This window comes from Pelophylax lessonae, assembly GCF_965119305.1.
Source record: "Pelophylax lessonae genome assembly, chromosome: 5".
NCBI classification, from domain to species: Eukaryota; Metazoa; Chordata; class Amphibia; order Anura; family Ranidae; genus Pelophylax; species Pelophylax lessonae.
Window position 1 is genome coordinate 54,921,879 of NC_138772.1, and position 20,980 is coordinate 54,942,858.

At 43.6% G+C, this 20,980-nt stretch overlaps 2 protein-coding genes across 2 annotated transcripts in view; one reads left to right on the forward strand and one right to left on the reverse strand.

The window, feature by feature from the left end:
- The window catches only part of KRIT1 (KRIT1 ankyrin repeat containing), a 352,560-nt gene that overhangs the window by 304,990 nt on the left and 26,590 nt on the right, over positions 1-20,980 (reverse strand). The window lies entirely within an intron of this gene.
- The window catches only part of ANKIB1 (ankyrin repeat and IBR domain containing 1), a 218,212-nt gene that overhangs the window by 108,390 nt on the left and 88,842 nt on the right, over positions 1-20,980 (forward strand). The window contains exons 6-8 of the mRNA XM_082257819.1: positions 8,291-8,379; positions 16,163-16,307; positions 19,380-19,546. Of these exons, the coding sequence (XP_082113945.1) occupies positions 8,291-8,379; positions 16,163-16,307; positions 19,380-19,546 (401 nt within the window). The remainder of the gene's footprint in view (positions 1-8,290; positions 8,380-16,162; positions 16,308-19,379; positions 19,547-20,980) is intronic.

Consider the following 20,980-nt stretch of genomic DNA (forward strand, 5'->3'; position numbering starts at 1 on the left):
TATCACCAAAAGAAAGCACTATTTGTGTGAAAAAAATAGCAATTTTATTTGGGTACAGTGTTGCATGACCACGCAATTGTCATTCAAAGTGTGACAGCGCTAAAAGCTGAAGATTGGCCTGGGAAGGAAGGTGGTGAAAGTGCCCTGTATTGAAGTGGTTAATCAAGCAGGCCCTTGGATTACATAGTCGAAGATAAAGACAATTAAACAAGACGCCGCGTCCTTAACCGATGAGTCATCAGCCGTCAGCGGGGTTCCCCGTGGAGAGCTGATTGTAAACAAATAAAAGTAAATTGCCGCCAATAAAAAAAAAATCAGGGAAAAAAAAACGGCATGGGGTCCCCCCTCTCAATGCATACCATACCATGTTGTTGGGGACAAGGGCCCTTTTCCCCACAACCCTGGTCTGTGGTTGTGGGGGGTCTTATCGGAATCTGGATGCCCCCTTTACAAGGGGCCCCCAGATCCTGCCCCCCATGTGAATGAGTATGGGGTATTTAATACTCCTACTCATTCACCAAAAAAAAAAAAAGCTGTAGTGTAAGTTGGCAGTTTTTGACAATTCCTTTACTTAAAAAAATACAATGCCCCCCAAAGTAAATCTACCGTCAACCAAGATGCCCGCTGCCACTGCCGACCCGAAAAGAGGAAAAAAAAATGCCCGGGGCATGCTGGGCCGACGATGTCACAAGGAGGCAGGAGTCACCCGGTGCAGTAAAAAAACCTAGCCTTATGGTGTTTTGTTGTCTCTGTCTTAAAAAAGGAAGTTAAGTCTTCCGTTTTTTTTTTTTCTTCCCTGCAAAGTAAATGCATAATGTTAAACAAAAAATAGTCGAAAGGGACTATCTACAGCGCTTGCTGATGGCCTAAATGTGACAAATAAATGTATAATATATAAATAAATAGATACTAGTCATAAATAGATTATAAACTATTAGTAAATTCTAGTGCAGTAAAGGACATCAAAGTTAAATGGTGACAATAATATTAATAATTAGATAAATAATTAGCCAATAGTGCAAACTTTTTAAATGAAGTCCAAGGTGACAAGAAAAAATCCTTTTCAAAATCTAAATCAAAGTGCAGGCGCTTTTGTGCTCAAAACATCCAAGGTTCGTGACTTTTCGTGGTGTGGGTTCCTTTTCCAGTGAATGTGGTAAAGGTGAATCACTTACCAGAGGTATTGGGTCTTATGTGCTGTATAGCACTAAGACCATACTCGCTTGTGGGCCTGCCAGTCCGAAGGTACTGAGTTCCCTGTGTACTCCTAGTGGGGGTGATTGTTGGATTCCTCCTCACCTGTTCTCCACTCCTCGGGGTATAGGGCCAGGTTTATGTAAAAAAGGAAATGCTCCAAGGTATTTCCCGCATAGGGGTAAAAACATAGCAAAAGTAACTCCAAATGACGTACAGCCGCGGACATGCAGAGTAGCGAGCGGAGTGTTCCGGCTTGCGTTCCAATGCACGGTGCGTCACGACGTGCGTTCCAATAACTGACGCGTTTCGTCACTTCTTGTGACGTTATCACCTTTGATTGGAACGCAAGCCGGAACACTCCGCTCGCTACTCTACCACGAAAAGTCACGAACCTCGGATGTTTTGAGCACCAAAGCACCTGCACTTTGATTTAGATTTTGAAAAAGACTTTTTCTTGTCACCTTGATGGACTTTATTTAAAAACTTTGCACTATTGGCTAATTATTTATCTAATTATTAATATTATTGTCACAGTTTAACCTTGATGTCCTTTACTGCACTGGAATTTACTAATAGTTTATAATCTATTTACCACTAGTATCTATTTATTTATATATTTATATATTATACATTTATTTGTCACATTTAGTCCCCGTTCACACTAAGGCGACCTGTGAGGCGACCTGGTCGCCTCACAGGTCGCCTTCCATAGGGAAGCTGCGGACCCGTTCTAATAGGAGCGACACAAGTCGCTCCGACTTAGAAAAAGGGTCCGGAGCTTCTTTGGGGCGACCCGGAGGCGACCGCCATAGACTTCAATGTTATGAAGTCCGTGGCGGCCGCTCCGAGGTCGCGGCGCGCTGCTCGCACCGCGACCTCGGAGGTCGCCCCCCCAAGTCGGATCGCGGCAATGTGAACGGGGCCTCAGGCCATCAGCAAGCGCTGTAGATAGTCCCTTTCGACTATTTTTTGTTTAACCTCCCCTTTCCTATAGCTGCTGCTGCAATATCACAAAATTTGTTGTCACACAGTTTTATTTGTCACATAATTTGTACCTAGGCACGGGGTGATACACTATATTTAGTGCTATAGAAATGGCATGGGTGGCCGTTTCTTCAGAGCTCATGCCCCGATAACATCATGGGCTGCATGCAATGTAAATATCTCCTAAAAGGTGCAAGTTTAGGAGATATTTACAGTACCTTTAGGTACAAGTTATAAAGGGGGGTTTACAACCAGTTTAATATGGTGATAAAATCTGAAGGAAAAAAAAACTTCCCCCTACAAGTTAAGGGCATAATGTGCTGGCAGATTATGAAAGACTTGCCTTAAAATGAAGCCCTCCAGTGACGTGCTGTCACCACTGATGGGGCTTCCTTCTGCACCCAGTCTTCCTTCAGTGTTTGTGGGCTCAGCTGTTTAAATGGTTGAGTTTCGATGACATCACTTCCACTCATGCGTACTGGAGCCACAATCATGGTACAGCACTCTGAAGGGACGGCAGTCCCCCAGTATGTGCCGGGGACATCACTGGCTGCAGAAGTAGTAAATATCTTGGTGCACGTTTAGGAGATATTCCTTGTACCTACAGGTGAGCTTCATTATAAGCTTGCCTGTGTGTGCAAGTCATCAAGCGCTGTTAACTACCACTTTAAATATTGTAGAATCTGAATTACTAGTGCCGGAGCTATTCCCAGTTTGGGGATTCTGCCACTGATCAGCCAGTGTGACATCGCATAAAGAAGCTGTTCCCAGTGCCATCTTAAGAGCATTATAGGCCCCCGGGCAATGCAGTGCACTGGGGCCCTGCCTACACAATCACATACGAGAATAAAAATGCTAATTATTGATAAGGCGATATTTATTGGTACAGCAGTGCCAGGCTAATGACAGCTTCCAAGTTCGGCAGCTGGGTACGGTGAACACACACATGGACTGGAGTCAGACGTGACTGTCCTGTTTGTGCCTGTTCCCATGGAGGCGGACAGGCATTCCTGCAGTTGTGGGCTCCACGGCCCAAATGGCCTGACAGCAGCGAAGGGCCGACAGGCGCTTGCCATCTACTAAGTTCCAGTGGCAGGATGCACACAGGAATTGGGACTAATGCTTGGCTGGGTCGCTGGGCAGGTGGGACCCCCCGGGGAATGGGGCCCCCGGGCAACTGCCCAGCGTGCCCATCCAGTAAGATGGCCCTGGCTGTTCCTGTTACTGCTCCACTTTTATTGAGGTGACCTCTGTAGCTCTTCCATGGGTTTTTGACTGTAGATTTCATAACACTTTTTAAAAGACTTGGCTTACTGAAATCAGCATGAGCCACTGCAGAGGAAGCCAGGCAGCTGTTTGAGCAGTGGTGACCTTGGAGCTGTCTAGACAGCTGCTCTTTGGGGGTTCAGAGCTGGAAGATCGATAAGCAGGGGGTCACGTGGGTTTGTTTTCACATAAGCGGAGAACCTCTTGAAGCCTCGGCAGAATTGAAGTGATTGGCGTATCCTGTGCTATGGTGCTACTAATTGAGCAAAGACAGGGATGACATGCAGGTTCTTTTTTTGATGTAGATGGTATTTCTTTTTTAAGTTTGTGAGTATTTGCAATTTTTAAATTAAGGTGTTTTAAATATGCATTTCATATATACATGCCAACTGACTCATTCCACGCTCGCAGGTGTGCGACTGCGAACACAAAACAATGCATCATATACACACCCCATTCATTCCACTGGTTCACACATCCATACAAAACCCATTCATTCCGCACCTTCATATGTGAGAAAAACAGGTTCACTTATTGCGCTTAATGAATCAACCCATTCCTAGGGTAGGAGAGCGCAGAGTAATCACAATTAAAGTAGAACTATAGGCAAAACTTCTTTTTTTTTTTTTTTCATTCTGGAAAGAGCAAGGGAGGGTAGTAAACCCTGTCAGATTTTTTTTCCCCCCCATCTCTGTCCCCTTGAGGAAATTTCCTTTCACTTCCTGTCCAATTGTCAAAACAGGAAGTGAGAGGAAATCCCTGCCAATTAAGGGAATTCCTGTGGGACCCCCCAGGTCACCAGAGCTAGTGTCCCCATTGGAAGATTTCCCTCTATTACTTTTCTAGGGACAACGCAGAATTTGGGGTTTTCTTTTACTTTAAAAAATAATGGTAAACAGGAAAAATGGAGAGGGTGACTCTCCCTAACTGGGGCACAGATAGCAATAACTTTTTACAAGCGTTTTAATCCCTCTCCACACTCCAAAACCAAAGAGAAAAGTTTTGCCTTTAGTTACACTTTAATGAAATAACTTACACTTTGCAATTTTTTTTTTTAACTTTGTAAAAAGCAAAATTAGAACATCTATCAAGTTTTTATCCCTCTCTGTCCCTGAGAGGGAGATTTCCCCTTATTTCCTGATATAAATACAGTGGTGTGCTACTCAAAATATGAACAATATCATGATCAATTGTCACCAGTGGAAAATAGCATAAAGTAAATAAATCAACCACAAATGAAAAATTATTATATATATAAAAATTATTTCACATATAAACATTATTTCATATAAAAAAAAACGTGGGAAAAAAAAATATGAAAAAATTCATAAATCAATTAAAGAATGATTGTATTTCCTTTATTCCCATTGATTCCTGTTATGCCTGTTAGCTCTGCAATAGAATGAAGACTAAAGCTTACAAATGAGGGGACACAGACCGCAGGGGGGGGGGGGGTTAGAACCCATGTGACTTTCTTTACTGCTTTCTGTAAGCCCCCACTAGAGAGATTTCTCCCCTTTTCCTATTCCGCTGACAATGCTGACACTAGGGCAGGAAGTTAGGTAACATTTGCAAGGGGAACACAGACCGTAATCAGAGCAGTGCTTCTCAACACTTTTTTTTAGTAAAAGCACCCTTTAAAGTGGTTATAAACCCACTTTAAAAACTTGTACCTATAGGTAAGCCTATATTAACCACTTAAAGAGGTTGTAAACTCGTTAAAAATTTTTTTTTTTCTTTTACAACCTGCAAGAGAAAGACATAATGAGCTAGTATGCATCGCATACTAGCTCATTATGAAATACTTACCTTAGAACGAGCCCCCGCCGTGCCGCTCTCTTACCTGTATGACGAGCGACATGTTCAGTCGCCCGTCTTCCAGGATCTCGGCATCCGGCCATCTGATTGGCCGGAGCCGCGGTGACGTCACTCCTGCGCACGCGTGCGGGAGCCGACGGTCACGGCACAGGGCTCTGAAGGAACGGCACGATCAGCCGTTCCTTCAGAGCGCATGCGCCAGTGACGTCACTGGCTGCATTAAAGGTAAATATCTCCTAAACGGTACATGTTTAGGAGATATTTACAGTACCTATAGGGAAGCCTTATCATAGACTTACCTATAGATACAACTTCCTGAGGAGGGTTTACTTCCTCTTTAAGCCCCGGAAGATTTTACCCCCTTCCTGACCAGGGGGTTTTTTGCGATTTTTTTTTTTTTAATGCGTGACTTTAACGGACAATTGCGCGGTCGTGCAACGCTGTACCTAAACAAATTTGACGTCCTTTTTTTCCCACAAACTGAGCTTTCTTTTGGTGGTATTTGATCACCTGTGCGATTTTTTTGATCATGCACTATAAACAAAAAACAGCGTCAATTTTGCAAAAATAACAATATTTTTCACATTTTTTTATATGAAATTCCCAAAAAAAAATTTAAAAATCAAAATTTTTTTAAATTTTCGGCCAATTTGTTTTATGCTACATATGTTTGGTAAAAAAATTCGCAAAAAGCATATTTTTTTTGGTTTGCGCAAAAGTTATCGTGTCTACTAACAAAGGGAAAGATTTTTGTCATTTTTGTTGTTTTTTTTTTTTAACGCGTAATGGCGGCAATCTGTTTTTGTTTTTTGCAGGACTGCGACATTGGGGCGGACAGATCGGACCCTTGACTGACATTTTTGACACTTTTGGGGTTACCAGTGACATTACTACAGTAATCAGTGCTATACATATGCACTGTTACTGTAAAATGACACTGGTAGTGAAGGGGTTAACTTTTTTGAGAGGGATGGGCTGTGTGTGTCCCTAGGGGCGTGATTCTAACTGTGATTGACTGTGGCTTGAGGGGTCCTACATAGTAGAACCGTATGATCACTGTTCCTACACAGGGGAGAATGACAGGCGGCTTGTTTACACTAGCCGCCTGCCTTTCTCCCGCTGTCACGGACGATCGTGAGTGAGCGGCGGACATCGGGTCCGCCGCTCACACGCATGGGGGGGTCCGTGACCTCGCGGGAGCGCGCCCGCTCCCCAGAGCCTCACAGGCTAGTGACGTACCGGTACGTCACTTTGCCTGTGAGGGGCTGACCGCTGCAGTATATGTACTTGCGGCGGTCGGCAAGTGGTTAAAGACTTTTACCTATATTAAGGCTTACCTATAGGTGCTATAAATATCTCCTAAACATGCACAGTTTAGGAGATACTTACAGTGCATGCCGCCGATGACGTCATTGCCGCATGCGCTCTGAAGGAACTGCCACCCGTGCCGTTCCTTCAGAGCCCCGTGCCGGGAATGGCAGCTCCCGCGCGCATGCACGGGAGTGATGTAATCGCTCCTCCGGCCAATCAGATGGCCGGAGGACACGAAGCAGGGAGCAGGACGGCCGGACATGTCGGCCATCCTGTTACTAAGCGGGCGGCACTGCGGGGGCTTCGTTTTAAGGTATTTCATAATGAGCTAGTATGCGTTGCATACTAGCTCATTATGCCTTTGTCTTACAGGGTTTTTTTTTTTTTTCCATTTTTTCTGGGGGAGTTTACTTTCTCTTTAATATTATGGAGAGTCTCGAGGCACCCCATTCTAAAATGTGAAAAGCTATATTAATAGTTTTACATAATGCATCAACATCCACACATCCAGGACACCCTGTGTTAGAGGTGATTTATTCCTCTAAACCAGGGATCCTCAAACTATGACCCTCCAGCTGTTGCGGAACTACACATCCCATGAGGCATTGCAAAACTCTGACATTTACAGACATGACTAGGCATGATGGGAATTGTAGTTCACAACTGGAGGGCCATGGTTTGGAGACCCCCGCTCTAAATCAAATAAACTTTTGCACACTAGTACTGAACAGTATTCCAGTGTTTCTCTTCTTCCTCGGATTTTCTCTATCACTCAGCTAATGTGACCCCAAGCGCTGAGAGAGAGGGGCAATGGAGAACTAAATAAGGATGCTGTGCCGATGACGGACATCCCCCTTATCAACTGATGACGTCATTGGTTGTTAGAATTCCAGTGGCTAGAAGGTCATATTGGTGAACAATGAAAACCTGTGGCTTTATGTAAATAAAAGGCAGGCCTAATCCACCTGCTGGCTTGTATATGTTTTTTGGGGAAATTTTTGGGCATTTTGCCAAGGCACCCCCTGAAGAAACCCCAATGCACCCCCAGGTCTGGCTGAAAAAGACTGAATTGGAGCATTCTCTTTTAACAGACTAGCGGTGAGTTAGAACCTCCATAAACATTTTATTGCTGTCTTTATGCACATTAAAGAGTTTTCTTTCACTTACTATCCTATGAAGCATTTTCGCTGAGACAGGGAGTGATGGGAAATATCTCTGTTAGTAATAACCTGACAGATATTCTAACCACTTTCCATTCTATTAAAAAAATATATATATATATATATATATATATATATATATATATATATATTTTTTTTTTTTTTCATTTTAACAAATCCCAAAAGTGATCGAATGACCATCAAAGTATTTATATATTCTTAACCAGCTTTAAAACCAACCCTTACTACCTCTGTATCTGCATGTACTGTGAAGCAATTCATCCTCAAGGTTCAGAAGAGGTTCACTATAAACCTCTCCATTAAACTTACCCCCAAAACACTGAATTCCCCAGGCTTTATACTAACCTAATCACTAAGCTTGAGATCTAATTACCCCTTTTATGCTGCCTTGTTGATTGTCGGAGGTCCCAGCAGCAACAGTGTGCAGGTCCCCAAAGCGTGCAAAATAAACTGCTTTGATATATGCAGACAAATAGGTGTGTGTTCAATATGGCAATAAAATCACATCCATTAGTCTTGTCTTTTCTTTACAGTGTGGTATCTGCATGTGCAGTATTTCTGTATTTGAAGATCCTGTGGAAATCCACTGTGGACACGACTTTTGCAGAACATGCTGGGAGTCGTAAGTATTAACACTTTAGTAACGTTGCTTGTTGAGAAAAACGTAGTACATGTCACTGAGCGCTTTTGGTCTTCTAGAATTGTAGAAAGTGTTTGTGCTGACCATAACAACCTATTTTATTTTATTTTTTTTTTTCTTAAAAAGACATTTTATGTTTTTCATAAGAAAGTAACACAAAAAGAAAATAGGAAACTCCATGGATCTATATATATATAGTGAGGTTTGTACCAAAGTAACTTAGGATGTATACAAACATAGCAGGTGACAGCGGCCTAATTTTGAGGTTACCATGATGCTAGAAAGGTCACCTAAAAGTTTATTCAGGCACCACTCAATGTCTGCCTGCCTTGTATCACTTAAAGCGGAGTTCCGGCCTCGGGGTTGAAATTTAGCTAAAAATACCCCTGGGACAGTCAGGGCTAGTACATTCCACAATGGATAGCCTCTGTACTGTCCCGGGTCGCACTTACCTTTTAGAAGAAATACTTACCTTGAAAATTTCTTCTCCAGCGCTGCCATCTCGGATGTGGGCAGCTGAAGCCAGCGCGTCCTCTTCTGCATCCTCTTCTGTGTCCTCTTCTCCCACAATGCCCTGCACCGGCCCCGCTCGTCACTTCCGGTGCGGGCGCGTCATCCCTCCACAGCTTCTGGGCATGCCCAGAAGCTGTTTAGCAGGGAATGAGGCACTGCACCGGAAGTGACGAGCGGGGCCGGTGCAGGCGCATTGATTCCTGGGAGCGATGACGTTCAGCTCCCAGGAATCAATGCAAAGAGGAAGTGCCGGCGCGGGCCACGGCCACAGAGGGAGGAAGTGGAAGAAAGGTGAGTATATTTTCTTCAATAACAAGGTAAGTAAACAAAAAAAAAAAAAATCGTATCTATCCATTTGTTTTTCAGGTGACCTAGAACAAGCGGATGGCCCAAAATCAAATATGTCGATTTTGAGGCCGGAACTCCGCTTCATGCATGATGTGTCCGCCGGACCTTCAGAGCGCATGTGCCTCTGGTTTCAGCAGCTGCATGCAGGGCAAATATCTCCTAAATCTTGCAGGTTTTGGAGATCTTAATTATACCTACAGGTAAGCCTTATTATAGGCTTATCTGTAGGTAAAAGGTAAAGAGCGACGATACTTCCGTTTTAAGCATTCAGCAGACTCCAGCCCTCCTCCAGACCCTGCACTTTCTGCTTCCCAGTTCTGCCCCAGCTTCTTCCCAGCACAAGGTAAGGGGGGTGCAGTTTGATGTAAGGGAGGGTGGGGGACTCAACTTTGGATGGTGGGTGGGACTCTTGACATGATGTAAGGGGGGAGTGTGGTACTCTGGACATCAAGTCTTATACAGTATCTCACAAAAGTGAGTACACCCCCAATATTTTTGTGAATATTTTATTATCTTTTCATGTGACAACACTGAAGAAATGACACTTTGCTACAATGTAAAGTAGTGAGTGTACAGCTTGTATGACAGTGTAAATGTGCTGTCCCCTCAAAATAAATCAACACACAGCCATTAATGTCTAAACCGCTGCCATGCATGCCATGTTTTACCGCAGCACTACTGGATGCCTGCTGGCCTACCTGCTTCTATCAGTAAAAATCATACGCTGGCACTTCTCGATGGCAGGCTTGTATCTCCGAATGGTGCAGCCAGTCACCACTCAATGGCTTACCTTTATCACCACAGCCTGTTCAGTGCCAAATCTGCATCCACAGCTTCCTCTATTCCCACATGTCCCCCTTACGTTTCCCTGTCTTGGCACTGCGGGAACTATCCCTGGTATATCAGTTGTCGGTGCGCCCGGCAGGTGGGAGATGATAAAACAATTATTTGTAATATTATCCAGACACGTCTTTCTTACACAGGATCCTCAGTCTTGAGCAAAGTCTGGCCGCCTCCAGCTTCCTTTTATTGCAACTTTATTGAAAATGACATTTTCCTTCCCACACTTGAAAGACTTGCGTATGTCTGTCAGGGCCAAAAAGAAAGGATTGCTGCAATGCCGAACCCCAGGGAAATTCTTCTCCGTCATGCAGAAAGGAAATGTAATTGTAGGACAGTGTACCGAGGCTCGCTCCATCTGTAAGGGAGCTAAAACTGAAAAATAGAATGCGCCTTCCAGAAGGAAAAATAATACGATTTATAATAAGAGATGGATTTAGGTCTTGGGGAATTATTAATATAGACTTCTCCTTGACTTTTTTTTTTTTTTTTGTGAGCCATACCGGCAGAGCTGATCAGATCCCGGGATGGACATAGCTAATGCACCTCAAACACAGCTGGCTTCTGTTGTGGGTGGAAATAAATATAACCTGACCATTTAAAGGGTAACTCCACTTTTGTGGGAAAAAAAATCAGCATATAAAGAAACAATATAGCGTATACAATTGCGACACAAATCATATTGTAATTGAATGTTATTAAAAATTACCTTTCCTTTTCAATCTGCAGCTGTTGTAATTTTCTGGAGATGTAATGCAATATGGCTGCCTGGAGCTGTTCTGTACACAGAATGTATACTGACCACACCCCCAGAAACATAATTTCCTGCTTGTGTGATTGGCTCACCAATTTTCCCAGAAGTCTGCCTAAGATACAAGTCAGATTTCTGGCATCCCCTGCAACAAAAATGTCATTTTTGGTGAGATTCTCCCAATAGGAACACGTCTAAAGGGATGCAGGCCCAGCAGCTTTCCTCGTTAGAGCCCTGCAGCTGCCACAGCTGGATTGATAATTATGAAACCACTCCCATTAGACCCACTTGGCACAGAGGATTTCTTCAGAATAACAAAAGATAGGAATCTGCAACAAAGTTTGTTCAAATCCTTGTAATGTACAGAGATCACCCAGAGGGGAATGTTTTTTTCACAACAAAAGTGGATTTACGCTTTAAAGTGACATGTTCCTGAAAGGAGTATGGAACTGCCATTGCTGACCTCCTCCTGAAAGTGCTAGTTTCCTTGCTGTTATGCTGACCCGGTTTCTCCTTGCCAGGGTCTCTGATTCCAGATCAGATATGCATATCAGAAAAGGTGAAGGCAAACATCCATACCTTCATACTTGTTATGGATCAATGGTTTAACCACTTGACCTACAGAAGATTAACCCCCCCTTTATGACCAGGCCATTTTTTGTGATACGGCACTGCGTTGCTTTAACTGACAACTGCGTGGTCATGCAATGCTGTATCTATTTAAAATGCTTGTCATTCTTTTTCCAACAAATAGAGCTTTATTTTGGTGGTATTTGATCATCACTACGTTTTTTTTTTTTTTTTTTTTTTTTTTTTTTTTGCGCTATAAACAAAAGAAATACTGACAATTTAAAGAAATAAAATGATTTTTTTTTACTTTCTGCTATAAAACACACCCAATAAAATTAGAAAAATCAACTTTCTTCATAAATATAGGCCAAAATGTATTCTGCTACATGTTTTTGGTAACAGAAAAATCCCAATAAGTGTATATTGATTGGTTTACGTGAACGTTATAATGTCTATAAAGTATGGGATATATTTATGGAATTTTAATTAATTAATTTATTTTAAACTAGTAATGACAACGATTAGCAACTTAGCCCCCATGCACACAGGGCGTCAGAAAAAACGAGCTGCAGAGCCACTTCTAACGCTAGGAAAAAGCAGCTGTAAAAACGTGCTTTCAGTAGCTTTTTCCATTGGCGTTATTGTACGTTTGGCCACGTTGCTTTTAGCAGCGTTTTTTCTGCCTCCATTCAAAATCAATGGTTCCCTATGGGAGCCTATTGATTTGAATGGAAGGCGCATCGCAAGTCGGATCAGGATGATCCGACTTGCAGTGCGACTTGCGCTGTGAGAATCTTGAGGGGGAACTCCATGCCAAAATAGGAAAAAAAACGGCGTGGAGTCCCCCCTAGGTTCCAAACCAGACCCTTATCCGAGCATGCAGCCCGGCAGGCCAGGAAAGGGGAGGGGACGAGCGAGCAGCCCCACCTCCCCGGACCATACCAGGCCACACTCCCTCAACATGGGGGGTGTGGGTGCTTTAGGGCAGGGGGGGGGCTCTGCACCCCCCCCCCACCCCAAAGTACCTTGCCCCCATGTTGATGAGGACAAGGCCTCTTCCCGACAACCCTGGTCGTTGGTTGTGGGGGTCTGCGGGCAGGGGGCTTATCAGAATCTGGAAGCCCCCTTTAACAAGGGGGCCCCCCAGATCCTGGACCCCCTCCCTATGGGTATGGGGTACATTGTACCCCTACCCATTCACCCCATAAAAGGCAGTGTATGTAAATAATGACAGGAGACTTTTTGAAAAGTTTATTAAAAATCTTCATCCGGTCTTCTCCGCTCTGGTCTTCTCCTCTCCGCTCTGGTCTTCTCCTCTCCGCTCTGGTCTTCTCCTCTCCGCTCTGGTCTTCTCCTCTCCGCTCTGGTCTTCTCCTCTCCGCTCTGGTCTTCTCCTCTCTGCTCTTGTCTTCTCCTCTCCGCTCTTGTCTTCTCCTCTCCGCTCTTGTCTTCTCCTCTCCGCTCTTGTCTTCTCCTCTCCGCTCTTGTCTTCTCCTCTCCGCTCTTGTCTTCTCCTCTCCGCTCTTGTCTTCTCCTCTCCGCTCTTGTCTTCTCCTCTCCGCTCTTGTCTTCTCCTCCCCGCTCTTCTGCTCTTTTGCCCTCTGGTCTTCTTCTTCCTCCGGTCCTCCTCCGACACTGTCTACGGTGATTATGCCAGTCTCCGATCTATGCAGCCTATTATATAGCCGTTAGGGGCGTGGCCTCCCAGTGACATCATCAATAGGCCCCGCCCCCTCATGGCTGTATAATAAGCTGCATAGACCGAAGACCAGCATAATCAACGGAGACAGCGTCGGAGGAGGACCAGAGGCAGAAGAAGAGCAGAGGGCAAAAGAGCAGAAGAGTGGAGGGGAGAAGACCAGAGCGGAGAAGACCGGATGAAAATTTTTTAAAAAACTTTTAAAACGTCTCCTGTCATTATTTACATACACTGCCTTTTATGGGGTGAATGGGTAGGGGTACAATGTACCCCTACCCATTCACATAAGTGAATTAAAACTAGAGGAAAAACGGTTTAACCTTAAAGTACGTAGGGGGTTCTTCACTGTCAGAGCAGTAAGGATGTGGAATTCTCTTCCACAAGCAGTCGTATCAGCAGGGAGCATCGATAGTTTAAAAAAAAAAACTATTAGATGGGCACCTTAAAGACCACAACATACAGGGGAATACAATGTACGGTTAACAGCAAACACACACACACACATCATAGGTTGAACTGGATGGACTGGTGTCTTTTTTTCAACCTCACAAACTATGTAACTATGAAGGGGAGCTCTGCTGACTTCCATCATCCAATCATGTGCATGTAAAAATGCTTTTTTTGTTCCTTGCATGTTCCCCCTCGGATCTAGAGCAACTGCATTTGCAATGCACAGACTATTTGCCTTTAGTAAATTAACCCCATAGGCTAAAGGCCTGTACACACGTACCGATCGTCGTCATACAAACGTCGGCGGACGAAAGATCTGCCGATTGTACGCTTGTTAGTATGGTGCCTCCGACAGCTGTCTGCGCACATTCTGCGGACAAGAGTCTTTCTTGCAAACATAAAAATTTTTGTATGCCGACACCAGAACGGACGATAGTTCGCCAGTCAGTACAGAAATCAGCCGACAGACCGCAGATTTGCAAGACTGGGCATGCTCAGAAAAGAAAAAACACAGGAAAAGTTAACCATTACATGACATCACTTCTGCAGTCAGCTGAAGTCGGCGGACAAAATTCTTGAGCTGTCTTTGCACTTTTCAACAGACATCGACATCCCGGGGAGAAAAGACGAACGTTTGTATGACGACGATCGGTACGTGTGTACAGGCCTTTACATGCAGGGAAGTTAGAGGCAGAATGCCAGACACCCCTAGGAGCAGCTGTAAAAACATCCATTGTGCATGAGGCGTAAAAGTGTTGTCAGTTTATTCAGTTGGGAAGATTGTTCTTCACATCCTTTCCTAAAGACGCAGCTGAAAATGAGTGGGAATCTCTACAAAGGGGAAATCCTGTCTTAAGGCCCATACACACGATAAGAAAATCTGATGGGAAAATTCGTCCGACGACCAATCTGCCGATTTTCGGATTGTTAGTATGATGCTTTTGACAGCCGACTCCGACTTTTCGGCCGAAAAAATCCTGATGTGCAGGCTATAAAATTTTTATTGTCTGTCAAAACAACGTCCGATTTTTGTCTCATTATTACAGATTTCGACAGAAAAAAATCTTAGGAGCAAGACTAGGCATGCTCAGAGATGAAAGAACACATACAAAGCAATCCAACACATGACATCACTTCTGAAGAAGAATTCTGTCGTATGGGAAAATTCGTATGAAAATAACCTCTTCACTTTCCACATCAGACTAGCATGCCACAAAAAACGGACGATAGATCGTTCGATAATCTGATCGTGTGTACGGGGCTTAAGACAGTTCTCACCGGAACATGTTCCCTGAGTGCCCTTTAACCAGAATCTGTCAACATTTGTGCCAGTGTCAAATACCTGTCAGAAACCGGTGGTGCATAGGCGCATGTGTCGGGTCTTGCAGCATGGTGGCGCGGAATAGTGACGGGTGGAGGTAGAGGATGGATACTGAGAAGAAGTCTCGCTTTAACCCCCATAGTCCTAGAAACCCTAATCATAAAGCCCATGTTACCCCAACACTTCATATTCCTGATATGTGGATGCTGTACCATGTACTTGTATGAGAAAGTATCCTGTTCTCTCTGTATTGCTTCCTTTATGTGAAATCCCTGGTGATCCTGCCAGTCCCTCTGCTTTCCTATTAAAAACTGACCACATTAGTTCCTGTCTAGGTTAACCACTATAATCCAACCCACTGTTATATGGTATATGAGCTCTGTGTTTCCCTTCCTGTTTACAGCTTGTAACTTCTGGTTACAGCAGTCTTGATCTAAACCCGTGACAATTCTACCATTCTCATACTTTCCCCCATCTGGGATCTGAATATCTCCACTCTGTTACCTCATCACTCGATCGCTGACTGTTGGTTATGCCTCCCCACCCGGGCACAGCGAGTTCCCTTTACGGGGTGCCTGGGGGATAGGCCTCGCCGTCTCTTCTCCATCCCCGGATCCCCCATTCAGTAACCACCTTTGTCACCACCTACCATGATTAACCTGAAGTTATGCTTATTTTTTGCTCAGTTACCTTGACATACCCTTTTTTTTTTTGGTTGTATATCTACCGTTGTCCTTTGTATAACAAACGTTGTACCGTATTTGCTCTCTCTGATAAAAAGTTTGAAACTAAAAACTGACCACATTAAGCAGGAGAGTAGAGCGTGGTCAGTTCTCTATGCTGGGAACTTGGTGTGCTCTCCTCCAATGATCAGACTTGTCCTGACATACCCGTGCTGCCCATCCATTCACTGGGAAGATCAGTGTGCTGCTGCTTCTCCTCCCCCAGCTCTTATGCAGCTGAGAACAGAAGGAATGTGATCACTTTTAAAACAAAAAGGGAAAAATTGTATTTTATAATGTTTTTTTTTTTTATATCTATACACAAATGTTTTGCCTTTCGTTTCTATTTTGAACTGAATGGGTTGTTTTACAAGCACTTTAACCCCCTGGTTTTGGTACCTGCAGCAGCACTGATGGGTTTCCCAGTCTTAGATGCTACCATCAGCTGTTAGAACGGTTTTTAGTACATAATAGTTGTGTGTATTATTCTGCTTCAAAGTGCAGCTTCAGATGTTTAAAATGTTCCCTTCTCTTTTTTTTTTTTTGTTTAGGTTTTTAAACCTTAAAATTCAGGAAGGAGAAGCTCATAACATCTTCTGCCCAGCCTATGACTGTTTCCAGCTGGTTCCCGTGGAGGTCATAGAGAGTGTGGTGTCCAAGGAGATGGATAAGCGATACCTTCTGTTTGATATTAAGGTGGGCATGAAAGGGTCTGCCCATCCAAACCTGATAAGCCCATCTGCTGCTCGTTCACCTTGCAAAGAGGTCTTTTTGACCAACTTCATCCACTTTTAAATTTTTTTTTTTTTTACGTTCTATATTCATCATTTATTGAATATTCCGGACTGGTCCCCCTTATATGCTGTGCTGTATGTTGTATACTCACTTGCCGCCAAATGACGTACATGTATATGTTTGGCTTCAAGTGGTTTTACCGGGGTTATGACTGCAGCTGAATGTCATAACTCTGGTATTTGTTTTTCAGCTGGCGATGCTCTTTCATCTAAAAGCAATCCTAGCAACTTATTAGCTACCGGATTGCTTTTCCAGGCAGTTGGAGGGGACATCCCACCCTCAGCTTCTCCGGGCTCTTCCATGCGATTTGAGAACCCTGTATCCAATCCAGCTGTGCCGCCAGGTTTATTATAGAGCTAGTTGAGGACCTTCCTGTGTAGGAGATCAGAACCAACATCGTCCTTCCCTGGACACTCCCTTCTGATTGGCGAAGACACAGCAGCCATTGAGTAGGAAAAGCTTGCGGGGCCAGGCCAAAGCTCCGTGTCTGAATGGACACCGGGAACTGTGACTCAGCCTCAGGTGCCCCCATAGCAAGTTGCTTGCTGTGGGGGCACTCAACAGGAGGGAGGGGCTAGTAGAGCAGAAGAGGAATCCGAAAAGAGGAGGATCTGGGCTGCTCTGTGCAAATCAATAATTTAAGCGCCAGACCTCCTTTTGTAACACACACACGATAATTTGAATACCAGCCAATTAACCACTTAATGCAAACTGACGTAGACCTACGTCGGCTGACTTTAAGTGGTTGTACCGGGATGATGCCTCTGGCTAGAGGCATCAACCCGGTACTGTTGTTTAGAGCCGGCGGTCGGCTTTCCAGCGGTAATGATCGATGTGGCTTGGGAGCCGCTCGGTCGTTACCCCGGCGAGCGGGAGGGGACGCCCCCTCCTGCTGCTTTCTGCGGCTCTGCCCGGGTCTCCCGTCCCACTGGGAGACCTGAGCAACCAGCCGGCGCTTCCGCCGGCTGGATGGAGTCCCGATCTAAGCCGGATGTGCCTTCGATCGGGTCTCCGATGACGTAACCCGGAGGCGGCGTCCATGACGTCACATCCGGGTTACTCGGCTGCTAAAGGTGGCAGTTTCAAAAAGTGAATGTATTCAAAAATGCAGTTTTCGGCGTTTTGAATACATGGAAGTGCAGTGGAGGAGTCTTTTAGACCCCGATCCCTCCATAAAGAGTACATGTCACTGCATATTGCTGTCACAAGGAATGTTGCTGGTGACAGCAATAAAAGTGATCAGATTTTTTTTTTTTTTTTAAAAAAAACCTGTGTTGAGAAAAAAAAGAAAATAAATAGGAAAAAAGAAAAATTTTAGCCGCCCCCGTCGCCGTGAGCTCGCGCACGAAAGAAAACGTGTATGGAAGTCACGCACACTTGTGAGGTATCGCCGTGATCGCCAGAGCGCGAGCAATAATAAAAAAAAAAAAAAAGTCACACTCTAACTCTAAACTGGTAACCGTTAAAAAATTTTAAAGCGTCGCCTATGGAGATTTTTATTGACCGTAGTTTATCACCATTCCACGGGTGTGCACAATTTTAAACCGTAACATGTTGGGTATCTATTTACTCAGCGTGACATCTTCTTTCACAATATACAAAAAAAATGTGATTTTTCGTAATTTTTCCCAAAAAAATGGCGTTTGAAAGACCACTGCACAAATACGGCGTGACAAAACATATTGCAATGACCGCCATTTTATTCTCCAGAATCTTTGCTAAAAATATATATATACATATATATATATATATATATATATATATATATATATAAAAACGTTTGGGGGTTCTAAGTAGTTTTCTAGCAAAAAATACCGATTTTAACTTGTAAACAAAAAGTGTCAAAAATATGCCCGATCTTGAAGTGGTTAACCTACCATCACATCTTTGGAGTATGGAAGGGAGAACTAAAGAGTATCTGAAGGAAACTACACTAGCACATGCAGTACATGCAAACTCAATGCAAATGGTGCAAAAAAGCAGAAGTGCTAAGCAATAAGCCACTGTTCTTACTGCTGTGCTGTGTGCACTGTGCTATACATCATCATATATGACACTTTTTATCTGATAACATCGTGCAGCACATTAAACTTTTCATTCTTAGGGGCTATAATACATTGTATTATACCTGTACATAATATTATGAATGGTATTTATTCAGCACTAGACTATATGCTTTATACTCAGAAGCACTCAGCTGTATACTCTGTGTTGTCCTTTTTTTTAATATTCCTCAGGTTCTTAGCTGTATACACTCTACTAGATGTTCTGTAGTCCGCAGTGCTTAGCTACATACATGGTAATGTACATTGCATACTGATTCTGCTCCATCGCATGGTCTGTGCTGTATATTACATACCCTGACACTGAAATACACTGATACACCAGGGGGTAAATCTGCTTCATAAAGTACATTCGTTGTTGCAATTGACATTAATAACCATCTTGAATGTCAAAGATATCCAATAGCATTGGTTCTAAAGGCTTTAGGTTTTTTACTTTAATGCATTTAAGGTAAAAAACCTTCTGTGTCCCCTTTATTTGTATGTGAGCCCGATCTTGATCCAGCAATGTGCACAAGAGCAGCAGCTCTCTCCGCTCTCCCCCTCTTCCAGGGGCAGATTGATAGCAGCAGAAGCCATTGGCTCCTGCTGCTGTCAATCAAATTCTCTTGACAAAGGAGCGGGGTGCTGTCTGTGTCTATAGACGCAACCAGCGTGTACCCCCAAAGGAAGCAGCTGCCTATGGGAGCACTCGCTAAAGAAGTGGAGCCAGGAATGCTGATGAGGGACCACAGAAAAGGAGTATCCGGGTTGCTCTGTGCAAAACCATTACATAGAGCAGGTGTGACATGTTTGATATTTTTACCCAGAACAGGCATTCATTTGCTAATTTTTATATACTGTATAAAGAATTTTTTTTTTTTAATTGCAAAAAATGTCATTCCTAACTCATTGTTTTTCATACTGACAGGCATTTGTTGAAAATAACACTGCGATTCGATGGTGTCCAACACCAGCCTGCGAGCGGGCTGTGCGCTTAAAGAAGCAAGGCACCAATACATCTGGCTCTGACATCCTGACCTTCCCCTTGTTACGAGCTCCAGCCGTGGACTGTGGGAAAGGGCACCTGTTCTGCTGGTTAGTGCATTTTAATGTTCCAATTATTACGTAGCACTTTATTTTTGGGTATATTTTAAAGAGGAACCTTACTATTAAAAAAAAAAAAAAGTTTAAATCTTAAAAGTTAAAAAAAAAAAAAAAAAAAACATACTCGCTAGTCCATGAAGTCCGGTGTTGTCTTGCTTGTAGAAAAAGTTCTCTTTCACCACTATCTTAAATGAATTTCTGGTACATGTGCAGATGCTCTGCAGAGATCTGCAGAGCCCCACTGTGTGTCTGCACATGGGCTGGACCCCTTGCACATTCGTAGACATGCTGTGGACCCCTGCAAGTAAACTGACAGACATCCCACATTGTATCTGGCATGTGCAAGATGTTGTGATCTGCCTCCTGAGATGAGAGACACAGAAATCTCAGGACGCAGTTTGCAGGAGCGTGCACATGTGCACAAATATAGATAGAAAAAAACTGCGCTAATAAGAACCAATTGTCAATAATGATATTGTGCAATCCACCAGTCTCAATAATGTTATTATGAATAACAAAAAATTGCATAAAAATTGCATAAAGCACATAAATGCCTATAGTGCATCAAATAATCAGTGATAACGTCAACACTACTTATTAAATAACATGGATGCTCGTTGTGACCACTAGAAATCACAAAAGCTGGTTAAATATATATAAATAAATTAATAAAATAGTCCCATAAGTGATTATGACATATAATAAAGTCCCAAAGTTGAAAAATCCAAAATAAGAAATGAGTGAAGTGAATGAAGATATGAAGCCAATATCTGTTGTCACCGCGGTGCTCCAACAAACGTGACATACAGTAAACCCCCGCTCCATCGCGGTTCAGTTTTTGCGGTCCCGGTATATTGCGTTTTTTTTGTAATGTTATTTTACTATATAAATCATTAAAAATGAAATATTTTTGTGTTTTCCATAGCTCTTGCTATGTCTCTCAGTATCTTTTATGTGTTTAAATTAGTTTCTATTGTTTTAAAAGTGTGTTTAAAGACCTTAAAATGCTTTTAGCCCCCGTTCACACTAAGGCGACCTGTGAGGTGACCTGGTCGCCTCACAGGTCGCCGTAGGTCGCCTCCCATAGGGAAGCTGCGGACCCGTTCTAATAGGAGCGACACAAGTAGCTCCGACTTAGAAAAAGGGTCCGGAGCTTCTTTGGGGCGACCAGGAGGCGACCGCCATAGACTTCAATGTTATGAAGTCCGTGGCGGCCGCTCCGAGGTCACGGTGCGAAGTAGCGTTGCCTGCATGTGAACGGGGGCTTACACGTACAGTGACAGTAATAAAAACATGCCTACAATGCATTTTAATAGGGTTTTTCAATTTCGTGGATTTTCTCTTTTCGCGGCTGGGTCCGGAACGTAACCCCCGCAATGGAGGGGGGTTTACTGTACATGTCTCCTTACCAGATTCTGGTATACA